At 38.6% G+C, this 16,805-nt stretch overlaps 1 protein-coding gene across 1 annotated transcript in view; it reads right to left on the bottom strand.

The window, feature by feature from the left end:
* Positions 1–16,202, bottom strand: part of SATL1 (spermidine/spermine N1-acetyl transferase like 1) — a 57,227-nt gene extending 41,025 nt beyond the window's left edge. Inside the window, exon 1 of the mRNA XM_052662675.1 lies at positions 16,073–16,202. Within this exon, the coding sequence (XP_052518635.1) occupies positions 16,073–16,202 (130 nt within the window). The remainder of the gene's footprint in view (positions 1–16,072) is intronic.
* Positions 16,203–16,805: the final 603 nt, after the last annotated feature.

Below are 16,805 nucleotides of genomic sequence, written 5' to 3'. Positions count from 1 at the left end.
CTTGCATTCCTATACACTAATAATGAGAAAGTAGAAAAAGAAATTAAGGAAACAGATCCATTCACCATTGCAATAAAAAGAATAAAATACTTAGGAATATATCTACCTAAAGAAACTAAAGACCTATATATAGAAAACTATAAAACACTGATGAAAGAAATCAAAGAGGACACTAATAGATGGAGAAATATACTATGTTCATGGATCGGAAGAATCAATATAGTGAAAATAAGGATACTACCAAAAGCATCTACAAATTCAATGCAATCCCTATCAAGCTACCAGCGATATTTTTCACAGAACTAGAACAAATAATTTCAAGATTTGTATGGAAATACAAAAAACCTCGAATAGCCAAAGCAATCTTGAGAAAGAAGAACGGAACTGGAGGAATCAACTTGCCTGACTTCAGGCTCTACTACAAAGCCACAGTCATCAAGACAGTATGGTACTGGCACAAAGACAGAAATATAGATCAATGGAACAAAATAGAAAGCCCAGAGATAAATCCACACACATATGGACACCTTATGTTTGACAAAGGAGGCAAGAATATACAATGGAGTAAAGACAATATCTTTAACAAGTGGTGCTGGGAAAACTGGTCAACCACTTGTAAAAGAATGAAACGATCACTTTCTAACACCGCACACGAAAATAAACTCAAAATGGATTAAAGATCTAAACGTAAGACCAGAAACTATAAAACTCCTAGAGGAGAACATAGGCAAAACACTCTCCGACATAAATCATAGCAGGATCCTCTATGATCCACCCCCAGAATTCTGGAAATAAAATCAAATATAAACAAATGGGATCAAATTAAAATTAAAAGCTTCTGCACACAGAGGAAAACATAAGTAAGGTGAAAAGACAGCCTACTGAATGGGAGAAAATAATAGCAAATGAAACAACTGACAAACAACTGCTCTCAAAAATATACAAGCAACTTATGCAGCTCAATTCCAGAAAAATAAGCGACCCAATCAAAAAATGGGCCAAAGAACTAAATAGACATTTCTCCAAAGAAGACATATGGATGGCTAACAAACACATGAAAAGATGCTCAACATCACTCATTATTAGAGAAATGCAAATCAAAACCACTATGAGGTACCACTTCACACCAGTCAGAATGTCTGCAATCCAAAAATCTGCAAGCAATAAATGCTGGAGAGGGTGTGGAGAAAAGGGAACCCTCCTACAATGTTGGTGGGAATGCAAACTAGTACAGCCACTATGGAGAACAGTGTGGAGATTCCTTAAAAAATTGCAAATAGCACTGCCTTATGACCCAGCAATCCCACTGCTGGGCATACACACCAAGGAAACCAGAATTGAAAGAGACACATGTACCCCAATGTTCATTGCAGCACTGTTTATAATAGCCAGGACATGGAAACAACCTAGATGTCCATCAGCAGATGAATGGATAAGAAAGCTGTGGTCCTCAGCCATTAAAAAGAATACATTTGAATCAGTTCTGATGAGATGGATGAAACTGGAGCCGATTATACAGAGTGAAGTAAGCCAGAAAGAAAAACACCAATACAGTATACTAACACATATATATGGAATTTAGAAAGATGGCAATGATGACCCTGTATGCAAGACAGCAAAAGAGACACAGATGTGTATAGCGGACTTTTGGACTCAGAGGGAGAGGGAGAGGGTGGGATGATTTGGGAGAATGGCATTGAAACATGTATACTATCATGTAAGAGACGAATCGCCAGTCTATGTCCGATGCAGGATACAGGATGCTTGGTGCTGGTGCACGGGGATGACCCAGAGGGATGTTGTGGGGAGGGAGGTGGGAGAGGAGTTCATGTTTGGGATCACATGTACACCCGTGGTGGATTCATATCAATGTATGGCAAAACCAATACAGTATTGTAAAGTAAAATACAGTAAAAATAAAAATAAAGATAAATAAAAACATCTAACTATCTATAGACTATCTAAACGGATAGTTAGACATCCTAGTAACTATCTAAATGGTCATTTCATGACCATTTTGTCCCGCATTGCTGGGAAGGCTCATTCCCAGTTCTGAAGAAAGTTTTAGTTGATAAGACACTCAATGTGCTATTACTGGGCTATGTCTTAATAGTCAAAAGATATCTGGACACCTGTCTTCTAGTTATGGTCCAGGAAAATGTTCCCTCTCATTGCATCTTTTCATACCTAGAGTTACACTATTATAATCATTGATCATATATCGAGCTATACATTTGATCAACTGCTTCAAGTTTAGTCATCATTTTCGTTGGAGGCTCAGTCATACACTTGGTAATACAAGAAATAACAATCTTGTGAAACAAGCAAAATACAAATGGTATAGTTAATAATATTAGTGGGATTAAAAGTTAATATTTTAGCCATGAGCCTCTCACGCCACCAGTTTTTTTTAAAAAAGATCATTATTGCCATTCTCCCAACTCATCCCATCCTCTCCCTCTCCCACAGAGTCCAAAAGACTGTTCTGTACATCTGTGTCTCTTTTGCTGTCTTTCATACAGGGTTATTGTTACCATCTTTCTAAATTCCATATATATGTGTTAGTATACTGTATTCGTGTTTTTCTTTCTGGCTTACTTCACTCTGTACAATAGGCTCCAGTTTCATCCACCTCTACAGGGAGGGAGGAGGGAGGGGGGTTCAAGATGGGGAACACGTGTATACCTGTGGCGGATTCATGTTGCTGTATGGCAAAACCAATACAATATTATAAAGTAATTAACCTCCAATTAAAATAAATAAATTTATATTAAAAATAAATAAATTTTAAAAAAAATTTAAAAAAGATCGTCAAGACTAGGGAATGGGTCACTTAAAGTAGAAATCTGATTTTTCATGTGGTTCAAATGTATTACACTAAAGGATTTACCAGGTATGAAAATATAGCATTCAGTTTGAAATATAGCACTGATATCTCCCTGAGATGCTGTAAGGTGTCACGAGCCTTGCAGTTGTGTAGCACTGCCTTTCTCATCATAGTAATCTTAGAATTCAATAGGCTAATATTTGATTACTATCATTTAAAGCCAATGAAAGTTGTTAAGGCTTAGATATGGTCAATTACATCCTCCAACCCCATTGAAGGTGCATGCACACATACACACACACACACAAAAGCTGCTAAATGGTCATACCAGTAGAATACAGATCTTTGACCCATTGGGATCACACCAATGGTAAATTGGTTAGGGTTACCTCTAATTCGTTAACATGTATGACCTTAAATTCATGGGAATCCCAGGCTACACCTTCGTATCCATTCCTGTAGGTGTGAAGGCCACAAATTAGTGCCACAAATCCACTGAATTCCATACCAATCACTCTCTCTAAGGGTAATAATAGACATAGTTCATAAAGCACCCAGCCTTGTCTCATAATTACCAGGCTGATCACTTTTAGTATGATTTAACCCTTTCCAACATAGAGGAACTTTTAAACTTAAATGACCATAGCCTGGTGTTAACCATGTAGATCCACCCCATAATTGTGGGAGTCTTCCTTGTAGTAGATGAGAAGTTAATTTTTTATTGAGACGTAGCTCATCACTCTGACTGAGTTTAACAGACCCTAAGAAAAGACTTAAATCTATGTCCAGCATCAGAGCAGGTATTACTAATTGGCCAGGTGGGAGGATCCCATCTAGTAATATCATAAACTGAACAGGACTGAACACTCATCTAAAATAAATTTCCTAAGGGGTAGCCAATCAGAGCCCTAGAGAACAGAAATCTACCTAGAGAACAGAAAACCCAGAAGTACTAGGCACAAGTAATTGGCCACAACCCAACACTGGATTGAGTTTTTTTTTTTAATACAAATCTTTTATTGCATATATGATTTGCAAACATTTTCTTACTGTCTCTTCATTTTCCGGTGTCTTTTTTATTTAATTTTTATTTTTACTTTATTTTACCTTACAATACTGCATTGGTTTCACGATATATTGACTGAATCCACCACGGGTGTACATGCGATCCCAAACATGAACCCCCCTCCCACCTCCCTCCCCACAACATCCCTCTGGGTCATCCCCGTGCACCAGCACCAAGCATCCTGTATCCTGCATCGGACATAGACTGGCGATTCGTCTCTTACATGATAGTATACATGTTTCAATGCCATTCTCCCAAATCATCCCACCCTCTCCCTCTCCCTCTGAGTCCAAAAGTCCGCTATACACATCTGTGTCTCTTTTGCTGTCTTGCATACAGGGTCATCATTGCCATCTTTCTAAATTCCATATATATGTGTTAGTATACTGTATTGGTGTTTTTCTTTCTGGCTTACTTCACTCTGTATAATCGGCTCCAGTTTCATCCATCTCATCAGAACTGATTCAAATGTATTCTTTTTAATGGCTGAGGACCACAGCTTTCTTATCCATTCATCTGCTGATGGACATCTAGGTTGTTTCCATGTCCTGGCTATTATAAACAGTGCTGCAATGAACATTGGGGTACATGTGTCTCTTTCAATTCTGGTTTCCTCGGTGTGTATGCCCAGCAGTGGGATTGCTGGGTCATAAGGCAGTGCTATTTGCAATTTTTTAAGGAATCTCCACACTGTTCTCCATAGTGGCTGTACTAGTTTGCATTCCCACCAACATTGTAGGAGGGTTCCCTTTTCTCCACACCCTCTCCAGCATTTATTGCTTGCAGATTTTTGGATTGCAGATATTCTGACAGGTGTGAAGTGGTACCTCATAGTGGTTTTGATTTGCATTTCTCTAATAATGAGTGATGTTGAGCATCTTTTCATGTGTTTGTTAGCCATCCATATGTCTTCTTTGGAGAAATGTCTATTTAGTTCTTTGGCCCATTTTTTGATTGGGTCGTTTATTTTTCTGGAATTGAGCTGCATAAGTTGCTTGTATATTTTTGAGAGCAGTTGTTTGTCAGTTGTTTCATTTGCTATTATTTTCTCCCATTCAGTAGGCTGTCTTTTCACCTTACTTATGTTTTCCTCTGTGTGCAGAAGCTTTTAATTTTAATTTGATCCCATTTGTTTATTTTTGCTTTTATTTCCAGAATTCTGGGAGGTGGATCATAGAGGATTCTGCTGTGATTTATGTTGGAGAGTGTTTTGCCTATGTTCTCCTCTAGGAGTTTTATAGTTTCTGGTCTTACGTTTAGATCTTTAATCCATTTTGAGTTTATTTTCGTGTGCGGTGTTAGAAAGTGATCAAGTTTCATTCCTTTACAAGTGGTTGACCAGTTTTCCCAGCACCACTTGTTAAAGATATTGTCTTTACTCCATTGTATATTCTTGCCTCCTTTGTCAAACATAAGGTATCCATATGTGTGTGGATTTATCTCTGGGCTTTCTATTTTGTTCCATTGATCTATATTTCTGTCTTTGTGCCAGTACCATACTGTCTTGATGACTGTGGCTTTGTAGTAGAGCCTGAAGTCAGGCAAGTTGATTCCTCCAGTTCCATTCTTCTTTCTCAAGATTGCTTTGGCTATTCGAGGTTTTTTGTGTTTCCATACAAATCTTGAAATTATTTGTTCTAGTTCTGTGAAAAATATCACTGGTAGCTTGATAGGGATTGCATTGAATTTGTAAATTTCCTTGGGTAGTGTACCCATTTTCACTATATTGATTCTTCCAATCCATGAACATGGTATATTTCTCCATCTATTAGTGTCCTCTTTGATTTCTTTCATCAGTGTTTTATAGTTTTCTATATATAGGTCTTTAGTTTCTTTAGGCAGATATATTCCTAAGTTTTATTCTTTTCATTGCAATGGTGAATGGAATTGTTTCCTTAATTTCTTTTTCTACTTTCTCATTATTAGTGTATAGGAATGCAAGGGATTTCTGTGTGTTGATTTTATATCCTGCAAATTTACTATATTCATTGATTAGCTTTAGTAATTTTGTGGTGGAGTCTTTAGAGTTTTCTATGTAGAGGATCATGTCATCTACAAACAGTGAGAGCTTTACTTCTTCTTTTCCAATTTGGATTCCTTTTATTTCTTTTTCTGCTCTGATTGCTGTGGCCAAAACTTCCAGAACTAAGTTGAATAGTAGCGGTGAAAGTGGGCACACTTGTCTTGTTCCTGACTTTAGGGGAAATGCTTTCAATTTTTCACCATTGAGGATAATGTTTGCTGTGGGTTTGTCATTGATAGCTTTTATTATGTTGAGTTATGTTCCTTCTATTCCTGCTTTCTGGAGAGTTTTTTTTTTTTTATCATAAATGGATGTTGAATTTTGTCAAAGGCCTTCTCTGCATCTATTGAGATAATCATATGGCTTTTATTTTTCAATTTGTTAATGTGGTGAATTACATTGATTGATTTGCGGATATTGAAGAATCCTTGCATCCCTGGGATGAAGCCCACTTGGTCATGGTGTATGATCTTTTTAATGTGTTGTTGGATTCTGATTGCTAGAATTTTGTTGAGGATTTTTGCATCTATGTTCATCAGTGATATTGGCCTGTAGTTTTCTTTTTTTGTAGCATCTTTGTCAGGTTTTGGTATTAGGGTGATGGTAGCCTCATAGAATGAGTTTGGAAGTTTACCTTCCTCTGCAATGTTCTGGAAGAGTTTGAGTAGGATAGGTGTTAGCTCTTCTCGAAATTTTTGGTAGAATTCAGCTGTGAAGCCGTCTGGACCTGGGCTTTTTTTTTTTGCTGGGAGATTTCTGATTACTGTTTCAATTTCCGTGCTTGTGATGGGTCTGTTAAGATTTTCTATTTCTTCCTGGTTCAGTTTTGGAAAGTTGTACTTTTCTAAGAATTTGTCCATTTCTTCCACGTTGTCCATTTTATTGGCATATAATTGCTGATAGTAGTCTCTTATGATCCTTTGTATTTCTGTGTTGTCTGTTGTGATCTCTCCATTTTCATTTCTAATTTTATTGATTTGATTTTTCTCTTTTTGCTTCTTGATGAGTTTGGCTAATGGTTTGTCAATTTTATTTATTCCTTCAAAGAACCAGCTTTTGGCTTTGTTGATTTTTGCTATGGTCTCTTGTTTCTTTTGCATTTATTTCTGCCTTAATTTTTAAGATTTCTTTCCTTCTACTAACTCTGGGGTTCTCCAATTCTTCCTTTTCTAGTTGCTTTAGGTGTAGAGTTAGGTTATTTATTTGACTTTTGTCTTGTTTCTTGAGGTATGCCTGTATTGCTATGAACTTTCCTCTAAGCACTGCTTTCATAGTGTCCCACAGGTTTTGGGTTGTTGTGTTTTCATTTTCATTAGTTTCTATGCATATTTCCATTTCTTTTTTGATTTCTTCTGTGATTTGTTGGTTATTCAGCAGCGTGTTGTTCAGCCTCCATATGTTGGAATGTTTAATAGTTTTTCTCCTGTAATTGAGATCTAATCTTAATGCATTATGGTCAGAAAAGATGCTTGGAATGATTTCGATTTTATAAATTTATCAAGGCTAGATTTATGCCCCAGGATGTGATCTATCCTGGAGAAGGTTCTGTGAGCACTTGAGAAACAGGTGAAATTCATTGTTTTGGGGTGAAATGTCCTATAGATATCAATTAGGTCTAACTGGTCTATTGTATCATTTAAAGTTTGTGTTTCTTTGTTAATTTTCTGTTTAGTTGATCTGTCCATAGGTGTGAGTGGGGTATTAAAGTCTCCCACTATTATTGTGTTATTGTGAATTTCCCCTTTCATACTTGTTAGCATTTGTCTTACATATTGTGGTGCTCCTATGTTGGGTGCATATATATTTATAATTGTTATATCTTCTTCTTGGATTGATCCTTTAATCATTATGTAGTGGCCTTCTTTATCTCTTTTCACAGCCTTTGTTTTAAAATCTATTTTATCGGATATGAGTATTGCCACTCCTGCTTTCTTTTGGTCTCTATTTGGGTGGAATATCTTTTTCCAGCCCTTCACTTTCAGTCTGTATGTGTCCCTTGTTTTGAGGTGGGTCTCTTGTAAGCAGCATATAGAGGGGTCTTGTTTTTGTATCCATTCGGCCAATCTTTGTCTTTTGGTTGGGGCATTCAACCCATTTACGTTTAAGGTAATTATTGATATGTATGATCCCGTTACCATTTACTTTATTGTTTTGGGTTCGGGTTTAGACACCCTTTTTGTGTTTCCTGTCTAGAGAATATCTTTTAGAATTTGTTGGAGAGCTGGTTTGGTGGTGCTGAATTCTCTCAGCTTTTGCTTGTCTGTAAAGCTTTTGATATCTCCTTCGTATTTGAATGAGATCCTTCCTGGGTACAGTAATCTGGGCTGTAGGTTGTTTTCTTTCATCACTTTAAGTATGTCTTGCCATTCCCTCCTGTCCTGAAGAGTTTCTATTGAAAGATCAGCTGTTATCCTTATGGGATTCCTCTTGTGTGTTATTTGTTGTTTTTCCCTTGCTGCTTTTAATATTTGTTCTTTGTTTTTGATCTTTGTTAATTTAACTAATATATGTCTTGGGGTGTTTCGCCTTGGGTTTATCCTATTTGGAACTCTCTGGGTTTCTTGGACTTGGGTGATTATTTCCTTCCCCATTTTAGGGAAGTTTTCAACTATTATCTCCTCAAGGATTTTCTCATGGTCTTTCTTTTTGTCTTCTTCTTCTGGGACTCCTATAATTCGAATGTTGGAGCATTTCATATTGTCCTGGAGGTCTCTGAGATTGTCCTCATTTCTTTTAATTCGTTTTTATTTTTTCCTCTCTGATTCATTTATTTCTACTATTCTATCTTCTATTTCACTAATCCTATCTTCTGCCTCCGTTATTCTACTATTTGTTGCCTCCAGAGTGTTTCTGATCTCATTTATTGCATTATTCATTATATATTGACTCTTTTTTATTTCTTCTAAGTCCTTGTTAAACCTTTCTTGCATCTTCTCAGTCCTTGTCTCTAGGCTATTTATCTGTGATTCCATGTTGATTTCAAGATTTTGGATCATTTTCACTATCAATATTCGGAATTCTTTCTCAGGTAGATTCCCTATCTCTTCCTCTTTTGTTTGGTTTGGTGGGCATTTCTCCTGTTCCTTTACCTGCTGGGTATTCCTCCGTCTCTTCATCTTTGCTGCGTTTTGGGGTGGCTTTTTAATATTCTGGTAATTTGTGGAGTTCTCTTTATTATGGAGCTTCCTCACTGTGGGTGGGGTTGTATCAGTGGCTTGTCAAGGTTTCCTGGTTAGGGAGGCTTGTGTTGGAGTTCTGGTGGGTGGAGCTGGGTTTCTTCTCTCTGGAGTGCAGTGGAGTGACCAGTAATGGGTTATGAGACATCAATGGTTGTGGAATAACTTTGAGCTGCCTGTATATTGAAGCTCAGGGGAGTGTTCCTGTGTTGCTGGAGAATTTGCATGGTATGTCTTGCTCTGGAACTTGTTGGCCCTTGGGTGGAGCTTGGTTTCAGTGTAGGTATGAAGGCGTTTGATGAGCTCCTATTGATTAATGTTCCCTGAATTCAGGAGTTCTCTGATGTTCTCAGGCTTTGGACTTAAGCCTCCTGCTTCTGGTTTTCAGTTTTATTTTTACACTAGCCTCTAGACTTCTCCATCTATACAGCAATGATGATAAAACATCTAGGTTAAAGATGAAAAGTTTCTCCACACTGAGGGACACCCAGAGAGGTTCACTGAGTTACATGGAGAAGAGAAGAGGGAGGGGGTAGTTAGAGGTGCCTGGAATGAGATGCGGTGGGGTCAAAAGAGGAGAGAGAAAGCTAGCCAGTAGTCACTTCCTTATGTGTGCTCCATAGTCTGGACCGCTCAGAGGTATTTATGGAGTTATACAGGGAAGAGGAGAGGGGGGAAGTAGACAGAGGTGGCCAGGAGGATAAAAGAGGAAAATGAAAAGGAGAGAGAGAAATCCAGCCAGTAACCAGTTCCTTAGGTGTTCTCCACCGTCTGGAACACACAGAGATTCACAGAGTTGGATAGAGAAGAGAAGGGGGAGGGAAGAGACAGAGGCCACCTGGTGGAGAAAAAGGAGAGTCCAAAGGAGGAGAGAGTGGTCAAGCCAGTAATCTCACTCTCAGGTAAAATTAGGTAGTGAAGTTTTTTTTTTTTAATGTACAAAATTGACAGCGAAAAATGAAAAGCAAAGATTAAAAATCTAGAGTAGAGGTTGGATTTTCTAAAATACAATATTAAGGAAAAGAAGCAGAAGGAAAAAAAAAGAAAATAAAAAGCCACAAGAATTATTTAAAAAACTCCAACAACCACATAAAGACTATATATGGTGTTTGCTTTAAAAAATAGAGGTTTTTTTTTTGAAAAGTAGTAGTAGATTTTAGAAATAAAAATTAGAGGCGAAATGGAAGACTTAACATTTAAAAAAAAGTTAGAAAAAAAAAAGCAAGAAAAAAAAAGAAAAGAAAAAGAGGGGGAGGGAAAAAAAAAAAGGAATGATTGTAAAAATAGTAAAGATATATTTGGCCCTTCTCTGATGTTGCGGGCAGTGTGGGGTCACTTCCAAGGCGGTTCCCTCTGTTTAACTTCTTCTATTTGCTGGTTTTTTAGGCTCACTAGTTCAGTCGCGCTGTGGGGAGGGGGGGATGCTGCAAACAAATAGCACTGTCATGTGCACACAGTGTCTCAGCCCTGCTGGACATGTCCCTTCTCGCGGCACACAAACCACTCCGGTTCTACAATGCTCAGCAGGGACCATCTGAGGCCGGCCCTAGGCTGCATGCACCTCCCTGGTCTAAGCCGCTCAGGTTCGGCGCTCAGGTAGCCCTCAGAGGCTCAGATTCGATTGGAACTACGTTTTGTGCCCTTCCCATGTCCAAGTAGCTCAGGAGTTTAGCGAGTGCGGTTGTTGCAGCTTGTCGCCTTTTCTGTCCCTGCTGCTCAGTTTTCTGGGTGTACCACTGGCGCCCCTTGTGAGGCAGATGGTGACTGTCCAGCACCCCCAGAAGTCTTAGCAAAGAAGCCTGCTTGCAGTTTGGTAGGTAAAGTCTCTCCGGGGCCACAATTGCCCCTTTCCAGCCCTTATGGCTCTGGCTGCCTGTCCCTGGCGGGGGATGGTCTGGAGCCGGCTTTTTCCGTTCCATCCTTTGTTCTGTGCACGGTCCTGGTGGTGTCTTATGTTCGAGCTTTTCGCGTGGCAGCTATCCCACACTCTGGTTTGCTAGCCCAAGTTAGATCGTTCTGGTTACGTGTGGGACGTTCCTGCCGAATTCTTACAAATCTCTGCAGCCCGCACCTCCCGCGCTTCCCTGCCCTGTCCCCACTTGCTAGTGGCAGATGCAGGCGTCTGTGCTGCTTTTCCACTGGGGGAGTTACTGTTGGGCTTGTAATCTGTTGGTTTTAATTATTTATTTATTTTTCCTTTCTGTTATGTTGCCCTCTGTGTTTCCAAGGCTCGCCACAGACTCGGCAGGGAGTGTTTCCTGGTGTTTGGAAACCTCTCTTCTTAAAATTCCCTTCCCAGGACAGGCTTCCCTTCCCAGGACGGAGCTCCCTCCCCACCTCCTTTGTCTCTCTTTTCATCTTTTATATTTTTTCCTACCTGTTTTCAAAGACAATGGTCTGCTTTTCTGGTTGCCTGATGTCCTCTGCCAGCATTCAGAAGTTGTTTTGTGGTGTTTGCTCAGCGTTGAAATGTTCTTTTGAGGAATTTGTGAGGGAGAAAGTGGTCTTCCTGTCCTATTTCTCCACCATCTTAGGACCGCCCCCTGGATTGAGTTTTTAAAACATGTAGTTGATAGGCATAGGTCCAAGGAATGAAGAAAACATTATAAATGATTATAAAAGTCAGATCAGCAGCTTGGGCAAGCTGTCTACTTCTGATGTCATCTTCTTCTCATCCAGTGTAGTTTAGTTTCCTCTGTTTGAGCATTGTTTTAAGGTGAGTTTGAGGTCATCATACCTCTCTATGGACCAGTCCAGTTAGGGGCCTTTGGAAGCGGCAATTAACTGAAGAGTCAATTTCCCTTCAATTTCACTGGGCATGAGCTAATTAAGACTACCTGATAGAAAAGTTCTTCCACACAGGTTAGAGACAGTTCCTTAAATTATGTCTTCTTCCAGTCTTGACTGAAGGTGATGTGTGAGGCATCTGGTCTTCATCCAAAGAGAGATTACTGAGATGAGTTTCACAAACAACCCTAGAGTGTCCTTTAATAATTCAATTAAATTTTGCATTAATATACCCTAACAGCAAAGAACTATCCAGGAAATGAATCTTAGTAGATACAGACCTTCATTAACAAACTGGGATTTAACATTCATTGAAACATCTTTTTCTCCCTAAAATCACCATCATTTTTACCAAATATAACAAATTAAGACTTGTTTGTAATACAGGTCTGGTCACAATAAACTTGGCTTTATGATTTATATAACCATAATTGATCATAGACTTTTTTGCTTTGCTGAGACTATAAAAGTCTCAGACTGAGCTTTTAAAATAAAACTTTTCAGGGCGAGAAAAGTCATGCCAAAGGTTTATCACAGATTTTGTCTAACATATCTAAGTAAATTCCTCCCTTCTCAAGGTCTCAGATTCCTTCAAGTTCCTTCAGATTTCTTACCTGTTAGTGTGATAACCTTCCTAACTTTTCTGATAAAGTTACTGGAAACTAAGAGTTTCCAATCTCTGGAGGGTTCAGATAGAAAAGATAAATGTTTTGATTTGTTTATAAAATATAATTTTACCAAATTACCATCATAATTAGTTTGAGGGGAAGGTTTTTCTTAAACTTAGAAAACTAGAAACCATAAAAGTAATAAGTATGTTCAGTTATAAGCAGTTCATTCAGTCCTTTTGTTAACCTTTGTGACATCATCAGGTTTTTCATTAGAATCTTTACCCAGTTCAGAAACTGGTGCTTATCCCAAAGTCCTTTTTATAAATCTTGAAGAGGAAGCATTTTTTTGAAACTTGGTTAGTATGACAATATTTTGAGATAGCATCTAGAATTATGCCTGATAGCATTTTACCCAAACATCAAAATTTTAGGAACTCCATACAGTTTCTAGGATATATATATTAGTAACATTTACCGTACAATATAACCTGAGACTTATTACTCACTTGACAATATCCCCCATGTAATTTTGGATACAAAATGAACCTAATTAGTGTAATATCTCTCTTTGGGATGTTTCAGGGGCCCTCTGAAGCATTCCAAAGTTAACTAGAAATCTTTATTAGAATGATTTAGGAAGCTTTGTCAGCAAATATCAAAAACGTTTAGAACACTCAGTCAGATAGGACTATAGGTCATTGTGAAACAATAGCTGTTCACCTAGCCAAAGTCACAATAAAGAATTTCAGAACAGATCATTTAAGAGATAAAGAAACTTAAATCTATTATCAAAGGCAGTCCAATATCTGAAGACAAAGTGTCCTCTTAACAGAGGGAAAAGCTAAATTCAAGTTTTTGCACCAGCTTACTTTACTTAAAAGGTAAACTTAATTAACTTTATTTTAAACTTAGTCTTAACCATATACAAAACTCTTTCCTCATGGTTCACTTTTTACAAACCTTATCACTTTCTGTACCCATTACTGTGTTCTTCCATCCTAAAAAGCCACCTGTAAGACAGGCTTACTTCTTTTTTCCCTTAACAAAAAGGTAATTCCATTCCTCATACCTTCTTTACCGAAAAGACACTTCCTACTTCCATTAAGCAACCAAGAAATGACTTTTACATCAGATTTTATAGATTGGTGAGCATAAATACCAGTGATAATTTCTAAAACCTTTGTTTTCTTGGAGATAACATTTTAGGATGGCACCAAACATCTCTTTTTGATCCCAAGTCTCTTTAGTTTCTCTGTAAGAGGTAGTGTTTAGTGTTTAGTAGTAAATGTTTCAAAATCTTAATATTTATTTTATTTGTAAATGACTTAGCTATTCAGTAGGCTTCCAACACTTAGTTTAGCACAACCTTTAGAAGTTCAAGTTACCCCAATCTGGATAGACTATTTTAGACAGACATTCCTAAAGTATAATTATTCTTAATAGAGTTTGTCTAAAGGCTCATATCTCACTTACGGTTTTTTTAGAAGTTTCTTCACTCAGCAAGGTAATTTCCTTGCTGACAAACTTGTAACAGATATAATATTTAACTTATATTAAACCTAGGTACAATAAAAATATTCTGCTTAATGTTAATTACTCTTAGACATGTCTACATTATTCAGATCAACAAATCAACATTAATATCAGGTGTTTAACAATGAATATTTTCCAATTCACATGAACCTGAAATTCATTTAGGTAAATTTCTCTTGTATTTAGAATTATTTGATTTGTAAGCATTTACTTTTTTTTTAAGGCCAATTAGATTAGAGCTCATTTACAAACTTATCCCAGCAACCAGCAATATTATATAAAAAAAATAAAGACACACACTGAGACATACTGGAGTCTAAGAATATTATGACCACATTGTCAAAAATTATATATTTTTTTGTGTGTGACCATAGTTTTATAGCCAAAATTTAGACCAGGTAGTACTCAACTTGGCCCTGAAAACAAGGGCAGATTGGTCCCAGCAGGGATTGTCCCTCTGAAGAAGTAGGGGTCTTAGTTTGATCAGCCCCAGGCTGTTGATTACAGGAGGAAGTCCTGGACAAAAGGGAACTTCAGTTCATTTTCCTATCCTATGTCAACAGAGATCTAATAGTTTTAGGCCATTTTCCTTGTCATTGGATCATAGCTATAGATTGACCAATCATCTAAAAGAATTTTCCCAAGGGATTCCCAGGTGGAGTGTGGAACCTTAGAGAGAAATTCATGTATTAACTCGAACAGTTTGTACCAGATGTCTGTGCACTCAAACTAAACCAACAAACCAAACCGAACCAGAATTTCACCAGCCAAGAGTCACTCCAAATGAAACAAAAGGTAAAGAGATGCCCAGAAATCAAAAGCCAAAAGGCATAAATGCCAAACGTGACTTCCCAGTTCAATTAGACCTGTGACCTGGCAAAGTCACTGCTAGCAGCCTTGTTTTAGTTTTGATATAGTTTCAAGCAATTTCTTGTTGATTTTCTGCGAAGAAGTTACTCTATCATTTTCTGTTTTAGAAGCTTCTAGATACCAGTCAAACATGGCCAGCCTTTTCTAATTGTACACATAAACATATCAATTTTAGAACATCAAAAGAATCCAAATTTGGCCATTTTAGGTTGAGATCTCTTTTAGTATAATTTCTCCAATTAACTAGGTACTTGCAAGTGTGAGCTCCATATGTATTGTTCATGAATCTGGCTAGACTGTTAGTCAGAGGCTGGCTTTCTGACACCCCTTTGTGTCTTGTTGAGAGATTCTGTTTCCCATTTTAAGCTGAATTTGTCAGGGATAAAAATCACTAGTGAAACTGTGTAGTGGGCCAATGTGCTGCTTGTGAGCTTAACTCCTCCAGGAGTCACTCCAGAGTCATTTCATCTCGTCTTATGTGTCTCGGACTCTGCCTCTGGCACTCTAACACCACCATGGCTGCTCAGGTCACTGAATGGCCAGTTCTTATGTGCGACCCCCAGATGAGCAAGTGTTTTAATTAATGAGTGGGTTTCCCCATGGGACCACTGCACGGCATGAGGACTAGGCCTCCACTACTCCCGTAAATTTCTCAGTCACCTGAGAAAACTGAAACCAGCCAGGAGGCTTGTCCCTTTTCTTCAGAGCAAAGCTCTCATGTATTTTCCTCACTTTTATCCTGACAAATTCTATAACGGCAGTCAAACTGAGGAAAAGTGTCAGATCAGCCTCTTACTTAACCACTCAGCCAAGACCATTCAGTCCCCTACAACGGAGCAACCTTGGCATCTTTCAGCCGAGTCCCAGATATTCCTCGTCGTTTTTTTTTTTTTTTGCAATTGAGCCCCCGCCCCCGCCCCCGCACCCAGTATTTTTCCACTGGATGGGCAATTCTCCTGGCATCTTTCAGCCAGCCTCCCACCCAGCATCTTTTAACTGGGTGGGAATTCCACGAGTCCCACTCAGTGTCTAGGCCATGAGTGGGTATGCCCCAGATGTTTCACCCAGGTCCCCCCTAGTATCTTTCCTACTAGGAGGGGGCAGGTAACCTTCTCCACCACCAAATAAAACTCACAGTCTCAACCAATATGGGAGATTCAAGAACCAGGAGAGACTTACCCAAATTCATCTGCCCTCCCCAAGGAGGCAGATGGGCACAAGGGGCCGCTGCTGATACCAAAGCTCCAGTTCCTCGTGGAGTCCAGTTGAAGGAAGGAAGTCCACTCTGGGTCACTTCAACGGTTGCCATAACTGTCGACTAAAAAAGATGTACAACTTAAGAGTTGTGAGTTAAGTTTTATTTGGGGCAAAATGAGGACTGCAGACCAGGAGGCAGCATCTCAGATAGCTCTGACAGACTGCTCCAAAACGGCAGTGGGGGAAAGTCAGTATATAAGGTTTTGGTGAAGGGGGAGTTCAATAACATGAAGCACTCAACTTACAAAAGGCTTTTTGTTAGTCATGAGGGTCTGATGTCACCATGAAGGGATTTACTGCTTCTTTAGATATGAGGAGATGCAAGGATTGAGGTCATAAAATCTGCTCCTAAAAACATCCAACTATCTAAAGACCTGTCCCACAAGATTCCCTGGAGCACAGAGTGCCTCACTCCACCCTGAACTCCCTCAGGGGTTATTGAAGGTCACCAGCTATAGCAGCATGGGGTTCAATCTCAGTAGATGTAAATGTGAAATGCCTTGTTGTTCAGTCATTGGCAATGCTCTTGGTAATTGCCAGTTTGTAGTTGACAATGGCAATTCCATCCTTTCATTTGCTTAGGCCAAAAACCTAAAGTCATCCTTCAGTCCTCTTTTTAAAAATACACTCTCTTTCTTGTCCATCAGGAAATCTT

Source organism: Budorcas taxicolor, chromosome X, assembly GCF_023091745.1.
Source record: "Budorcas taxicolor isolate Tak-1 chromosome X, Takin1.1, whole genome shotgun sequence".
In the NCBI taxonomy this organism is placed as follows: Eukaryota; Metazoa; Chordata; class Mammalia; order Artiodactyla; family Bovidae; genus Budorcas; species Budorcas taxicolor.
Note: the sequence above shows the minus strand (reverse complement) of the source record. Positions and strands in the feature narration are given on the sequence as shown.